This window comes from Leishmania mexicana, chromosome 5 (assembly GCF_000234665.1).
Source record: "Leishmania mexicana MHOM/GT/2001/U1103 complete genome, chromosome 5".
Lineage (NCBI taxonomy): Eukaryota > Euglenozoa > Kinetoplastea > Trypanosomatida > Trypanosomatidae > Leishmania > Leishmania mexicana.
In genome coordinates this window covers 49258-56354 of record NC_018309.1, presented here as the reverse complement: position 1 = coordinate 56354, position 7097 = coordinate 49258, and the positions used below count along the sequence as shown (strand labels likewise).

At 63.0% G+C, this 7097-nt stretch overlaps 3 protein-coding genes across 3 annotated transcripts in view; all 3 read right to left on the bottom strand.

Annotated features, from left to right (window-relative positions):
- The window catches only part of LMXM_05_0190 (conserved hypothetical protein), a gene marked incomplete at both ends in the record, with an annotated part of 1116 nt that extends 1017 nt beyond the window's left edge, over positions 1-99 (bottom strand). The window contains one exon of the mRNA XM_003871858.1: positions 1-99. This exon is cut by the window's left edge and continues 1017 nt beyond it. Coding sequence (XP_003871907.1) covers positions 1-99 — 99 coding nt within the window.
- Positions 100-1677: 1578 nt separating this feature from the next.
- LMXM_05_0180 (dihydrolipoamide branched chain transacylase,putative) lies at positions 1678-3111 on the bottom strand (the record flags this gene model as incomplete). Its single annotated transcript, XM_003871857.1, has 1 exon — positions 1678-3111. The coding sequence occupies one exon, from the start codon at positions 3109-3111 to the stop codon at positions 1678-1680; it is 1434 nt and encodes a 477-aa protein (XP_003871906.1).
- A 1423-nt stretch (positions 3112-4534) lies between these two features.
- On the bottom strand, positions 4535-6823 carry LMXM_05_0170 (conserved hypothetical protein; the record flags this gene model as incomplete). The annotated part of the gene is made up of 1 exon (XM_003871856.1): positions 4535-6823. The coding sequence occupies one exon, from the start codon at positions 6821-6823 to the stop codon at positions 4535-4537; it is 2289 nt and encodes a 762-aa protein (XP_003871905.1).
- Between the last annotated feature and the right edge of the window lie 274 nt (positions 6824-7097).

The window sequence follows — 7097 nt, the reverse complement described above, 5'->3', positions numbered from 1 at the left end:
CTCCTGCGCCTGCTCTACCGGCCGTGCATTTGACACCTCCTCCATCTGATCCGCCTCGACGTCATTGATGACGAAGAGATCCTCCCCGTCGGCCTCCATTGCTGCTGCTGCTGCTGCGTCGACAGCTTCTCTCCTCGAAATGGTGAATAACGGGTGAGCAGAAGATGGGAGGCGGGAGGCGAGAGAGACTCTGTGCCTGTGTGTGTGTGTGTGTACGTGCAGGTGTGGCTATCTGCGCTGCCCACGCGTGTTTGGCGTCGTTGACCTCGTACGTTACTTGCACGCCACGAGTGACGTGCGTATACAGGGGAGGGGCGTGTTGTGCCGATGAAGACGACGAGGTACAGTAGACGAGAGAAGAGAAGGGAGAAGTTTGAGATGCCCGGGCCGGCGATGGACGTGGGACGTGCGTGGAGGATTGAGCATCGCAAGAGTGAGAGAGCGCGCGGGATTCTGCGTGATGGGCAAGATCACCTTAAGCGCAGTTGTGTGTTGGTTGCTGCCACAAGTGTGGCCGCAAGCATTGTCCTCCCCGGGATCCCCGTAGCGTCCCTGGCAGACCACCAACGAGGCTCTCAATCCCCGCTCGCAGCCGGTGGATAGCCTTCCGTTGATTCCTTTACCAACACCGGCGTGTCGGCTGCTCTTCTCCTTTGTGGGCGGTTTTGCACTCGAACGAGCCGCCTCGTGGGCGTCGTATGTGTCGTGTGCGCGCTCTGTTTCTCTGAAGTCACTTTGGCGTTTCGTTTTTCGTTCGTTTTTTACGTGTCCTTCCCCCATCGCAGCCGCGCTGCACATCAGTGGTGCACTCACACGTACATCAGCGACAACACGACACCATCCTCTCGTCTTCCCGCCCCCCCCCCTCGACCTCCCCCGACCATATTCCGCCACTGTCACGTCGGCGTTCCTCCTCCCTCACCGCTCACAGAAGAAGCGCGTGCTCGAGAGACACAGACACAGCCGTACATTGTGAAGAAGGTGGAACGAGCACGAGAGAGGGGTGGGCGACGGAAGACGTGGGGGAGAGCTAGGGAGCGTCACATGCGTGCTTAACAGCGAACTTGTACGCGGAGTGACGCATGCACCGATAGGCACCCACGCGGTGGCGGCAGGCTCATGCAGAGGCTCGGGGCCGAAGGAAAGGGGAAGGGGGGAAGGGAGGCAAAGAGAGCGAGGCCGGGGGAGGGTCGACCTGCGCGGTGTCCGCGCCGCGCATTGGATACACATCAATACAGCGCCCAAGCACACACACGCGCGGAAAAAAAACGAGGGAAAGGAAAACGCTGGCATGTGCGTGCACGCTATCCGAGTGGGCGCACGCACGCGCCCGTGCACCGACGCGTCCGCAGCACCGTACGTAAGGGGGAGGGGAGAGGGGTGGGAGACGTGGGGGGACGCCAGCGCCATCCAAAGGGAAAGCAAGGACTACGCAGACGCGTACACCGACGACGCACACACGTCCAGAGAAAGAGAGGCGCGCGTGCATCAGCGAGCGGCCGTGGGTGAATCTCTGCTCCACAGGGAACAGAAGTTGTGGGAGAGAAGGAGGGGGGGGCGATCAATGAATCCGTATCGACCGCCCTCGGCCTTGTCCCCCCATCGCCTCCACACACCCACTCCCTCCCTCCCTCCGTCTGTCCTCCACCCTTCCTCTATTCCTCGCTGTTGAACAGATTACCGCAGACCCACCAGCATCTTCTCGGGATGCTCTAGCAGCTGCTTGTACGCGTTCGCAAATCGAACCATGCTCGCGCCATCGATCACGCGATGGTCGGCTGTGAAGGAGACGCAGATGAGATTCGCCGCGTACAGGCGGCCGTTCGCCTCGAAGCGCGGCAGTTTCTGTAGGCGGCCAATGGCCCCAATGGCAACCTGAGGCGGGAGCAGCACCGGCGTTGTCACCGTTGCCCCAATCACGCCAATGTTGCTCAGCGTGAAGGTACCGCCTGTCATGTCCTGTGTCGTCAGCTTGTTGTGCTTGCCACGCTCAATGAGGGCCTGCATGTCGTTGGCGATGTCGAGGATGGACTTGCGCTCCACATGTTTTACAACCGGCACGATGAGTCCGTTTGGCGTGTCCATGGCGAAGCCGATGTTGTGTGCCGCCTTGCGCACCAACGCCGAGCAGTCTGCCGGGCAGTGAGCGTTGACGTCTGGGTGGTGCTGCAGCGCGATGGACGCCGCCTTGAGAAAGAAAGGCATGAAGGACAGCTTTGCCTTGCCGTTGCTGCGCTCCTTCACCACATCCTTCAGCGACTCGCGCACAGCCATGAGCCGGGTGAGCTCGCACTCCTCGCTGAAGGTGAAGGTGGGGATCGACGCAGCCTGGTTCATCGTCTTGACCATGCCGCGGCGCACGCCGGTGATGGGCATGACGGTGTCACCCGCCTCCGTCTGAACTCCAGACACGACGGTTCCAGGTGGCGCAGTGGCGGCAGCCGACGCCGCAGATGGAGGCGGTGACGCCTCCCCTGCAGACATGCCCGCATCCATGAACTGAAGCACGTCTCCCTTCGTTACTCGTCCGCCCTTGCCGGTGGCCGGCACATGTGCGAGGTCCAGGTTGTGCTCCCGCGCCAGGTACCGCGTTGCCGGTGTCGCAAGCACCTTACCTGCCGAGGGGATGGATGATGGCTTTGACGTGGAGTAGGCTGTCTCCTGAGCAGCAGGCGCCGCTGACGAAGGCGACGGCGCGTTGTGGGACGGCGAGGCGGCCTCTGGCGCATCATCGGCGCCTTCTGGGATGATGTCGAGCATGACGGAGCCCACCTTCGCGGTCGCACCGGGCTGCAGGTACACCGCCTTCACCACGCCTGTGTAGCGGGATGTGATGTCGACGGTGGCCTTGTCGCTTTGCACCTCGCAGATGGGGTCGAACTCGTTGATGGTGTCGCCGGCCTTCACGCGAACGCCCAGCACCAGCACCTCGGTTATCCCCTCGCCGATATCCGCCAGCTTGTATGGGATACAGCGGCCGAGTAGTGCGCACGTGGTCGCAAAGAAGTGCCGCTGCGACGCTGTGTAGTGCAAGCCATGCGCGCGGACGACAGTGGCAGCACCGGCAGCCACACCGATGCAGCGGTGCGCCATGCGACTCGCAGTACGCATGACTCTGGTCGAAGCAATTACTTGCAGGGCTTGAGCAACACACAAGCAGGTATGACGACGAGGAAGCGATCAACCGCAAGACGTCAAGGAGCAGGGTGGGAGGGGCAGGGGAGGCGAGCGAGAGGGATGTGTGCGCATCCACGGCCAGCGGAATCACCGGGAAAAACACAAGGAAGAGAGCAAAGGGGGACACGAAGTCGCGCCCCTCACTCCAATGAAGAAGCGAACACGATAGGCTGGGGAAGAGAAGGGTGCACGGAGTACCAGCGTGTGTGATCCGAAGGCGAAGGGAGGGGGAGGGTCTGCGTCGTGATTATCGGGAGAGCGTAGCGCAATGTGCGCAAGAGGAGAACACAAGGAAGGGAGTAGAAAGAAAAAGGAATAGCCAGCACACAGCAGGGAGAGGCGGGAAGCTGTCAGGGAGGGGGAGGGGGAGGGGGTGCTATCGGCTAAAGACACGAGCACACACACACACAGAGGGCTGTTTGCCGCAAGAACCGCCGCGCTCCCAAAGACCTGTCCTGTAACCTTGCGATAGAGGGTGTTTCTCTGCGCTTAGATGTGGAGGCGAGCGTGCAAAAATGTGTGCGGCGCAGCGTATCGGTGACGAACGGATTGCGAAAGAGTGGGCTGGCAGAGGTCAGCGGGGCGATGCCGCACGAGCGCGCAATGGAAAGTAAAGGTGGGTAAGGAGGAGGGGGGAAGAGGTCGGCAGAGTAGGCCAAGCGCAACGTCTAGTCATCGGTGGGAAGACGCACCGCTATGTGCGAGTGTGACACGTTGTGCAGAATGTGCACGCAGCCGAGAGGGGCGTGAAAGGGATAATGGTGAGGGGAGGGAGAGGGAGCTCTCTGAGCCGACGGCCGCTGCGCCCCTGCCCAGTGGCCAGTGGACATTCTCGCAGCTTCTTCTTGCTGCTTCCCCCCTTCGTACACCGCCATGTGAGCGCGTGGGTGGGAGGGCATTCCCCCAACGTCTACCTTGTGCAACTGCCGTTTTGCTTTTTCCTCGTGCGACAGTCGACGGTCCCGCCGCCCCCCATCCCCATCCCCATCCCCATCCGTTAAACGGCTCCCCCACAGATCACGGTGGGCAGGAGGCGAAGAGGAGGAGAGAGGGGGCGAACCCATGTCTATGCCTGCACGTCTGTAAGCGTGTATGTCTGGCTGTGTCCCTGCGCCCTTCTAAATCTAAGACACATGCATTGTGCATGAGAGACGATGGAAATACGAACAACGCGATGCGCCTGTGCTTGACCGGGCGGCGCAGAACAAAAGAGGTCACAATGCATGACGAAGCGACTCCGCGCGTGTGTGTGTGTCATGGCAGTGAGGCGATCTCTGAAGACTTTGAAAGGGAGGAGCACGCATCGAGCACGCACCACCAGCGCTCCCCCTCGCGCGCTCTCCCCGTCCCCTCAACGCTACATCTGTGCTGACCTGATGCGGCTGCGCAGACGCAGGAGCGCCAGCTTCAGCTGTTCCGCCGTCATCACCGGCATCGGGTGGCGTGACGAGCCACTGGTGCTGGCACTGCCATACGAAGAGGAGGAGGCGTCGATACCGTTGCTGCTGCTGCTGCTGCTGCCTCCCACGGAGGCCGGGGAAGAAGAGCCGCTCAGCGGCTCGGCAGTCTCGGTGGTGGTGGTAGTAGGGGAGGACAGCGACGACGGCGGCGTGGCGCTGCGACGATGGCGGTGGTGAGCCGGTGTGCGCTCCATCATCGAGGATAGCGCAGACGGCGACGCCGACGCATTCGCGTGGGCGGAAGTGGCCCGTCTCCCCCCTGACACTGTCAAGGGCTGCTGCCGATAAGCCATCGCCACATCTGAGACCTCCGTGTTAGCAGCTGACTGAGCAAGCTCTCTCAGAGTCCCCTCAGCGCACGGCGGCGGCGGCGACGACGGTGACTCGGCCACGCATGTAGCCGCCGCCGGGGGAACCGGGGTGAGGGGAGAGAGAGCGACAACCTCCTCTACAGCCGCGGCCTTCTCTGGCGACGGCGTCCGCGCGTGCGATGCGCGGTTCACTGGAACATCGAGCCGCATCGGCGACGGTGCGGTCGACGCTCCTGCAGACGCCTGAAGAGAAGCGCATGGCGCGCCGCTGGAGCCTCTCGGCGCAGGCGGCGGTGGCAACGAGCAACCGTCCTCGCCAGTGCTCAGGGGTGTTGCCGCAGCAGCTTTGTCCTCTGGTGCCGCCTCAGCTGTCGCGCGTGCAGCGCTGCTTCGCTCATCGAGGGGCAGCATGCGGAGGGGCACTGATGGCAGCACCCGCGCTCTGGCGGAAGGTTGCGCGGATGGCGACACCTCGCCTGTCATCGGAAAAGACGGTGACAGTGCTGAAGCGGCGCCGGATCCATGATGCGGCGCCTGTGTGAATGGAGTGGGATCTACTGGGACAGAGTTTGCAATGTTGTACAGAAGTTCCGCCACCTTCACGGGTCTCAAGAGCTCGCTCAGCGGGGCACGACGCAGCGGCTGCTCATCCAGGCGCACCACGAGGGGTGGAGCCTCCACGAACGCCGCGCGGAATTCTTCTTCGCCCTTTATGTACGCTTGTTGATGGCAGGCAGGCCGCTGGGGCGTACGCTGCCCTTGAGGACGGCGGTGTTGGTGATTCGGACTGCCGTTACTGCTGCTGCTGCTGCCGGTCGCGACTGTGGCAGGGTATGTGCCGCCTTCCAGTGCCGCGCCTTTCTTGCCGCCACTTGGAGTACCTTCTTCATGTGGGTGACGATAGTGTGCCTTGACTGCAGCAAGCCGCTCCCGTTGTGCCTGCTGCTCCTCCTCTTCCTGCAGCTCCTTCGCACGCTGGTGGCGCAAGAGGGATGCAGCCCTCTGCGCTGCGCGCTCTTGGCCGTCTTTCAGTACCTCGTCCCTCTGCTGCTGGACAGCTGCACATTCTGCTGCATAGGCGCCTGCAGAAGCAGGGACTTCATCATCCGCAGCCGCCAGAGTGCTTACCTCATTCTCTTCACGGGCGGTGACACGATGCGTCGGGGCGCCGTGCAGGGTGACATGTACGTGCGGGGCGACGTGGGATATGCGCCAACGGCGCAGAGGCAACGGTGCAGCAGGCGCAGCATCGCCAAGGGCTGCTCCAGCGGGCGATGCAGCAACGTTACGCAGGGACTCTAGACTTGGCTGCGGCACTGGGACGCTGGCGCGCCGTACGTGCGTGGCCACCGGGGCGCCCTGCATGCTTCCTAGAACGCTCGACAGAGAAAGGGCCGCCGGTGCCGCAGCCGCCACCCGCGCCGCCCTCACCTTCTCTGTTACGCGCACGGCTGCACGACGCTGCTCGGCTTCGCGTGCCGGCTTCGCTCGTTCATGCGCATCTGTCCGGGTGTAGGCAACGGCGAGGCGGTGCCGTGCTTCCTCCAACTGCCGCTCCGCCTGCCACGCGCCCGCCTCCTCGTACGCCTCCGCCTGCAGATTGGCCTCATAGTGCCCAGCCGCCTCCTGCGCTTCGCCCTGCTCGGTAGTGGCGCGAGCAACTAATCCGTCGATTGCCGCCACGTCGCGCGCGTTCGACTGCAACCACAGCTGACGAGCGTCCTCGCGAACACACGCCTCCTGTTGCCGCTTCTGCTTCTCATAGGCGCGAGCCTGCTCGATGGAGAGCGCCGCCGCTGCCTGGCGGGCGGCGCGAAGGCGCTCCTTGCGGATGGCCGTCTCACGCTGCTGCCGCTGTACTAGCACGGACACCATCTTGGAGTGAGCACGGCAAAGAAAAAGGGAAAGGTAAGTATACGACGGACATCAGCGAGCAGAGAGCGCGTCGCTGTGCCTGCGCCGGGGAGACGACGCTTCTGTGAAGAAGGCGAGTGTGAGGAAGACGGAGAAGAGCAGTGCCGGATGGTGGGTCACAGAACACGAGAGAACAGCACATACGGCGAGCGCGAGGAGAGAGGCGGCTGCAGCTCTGCCTTCACAAAGATGGCACACGTCCATCTCTCGAGCGTTCCCGCGCCAGCGAGGGACG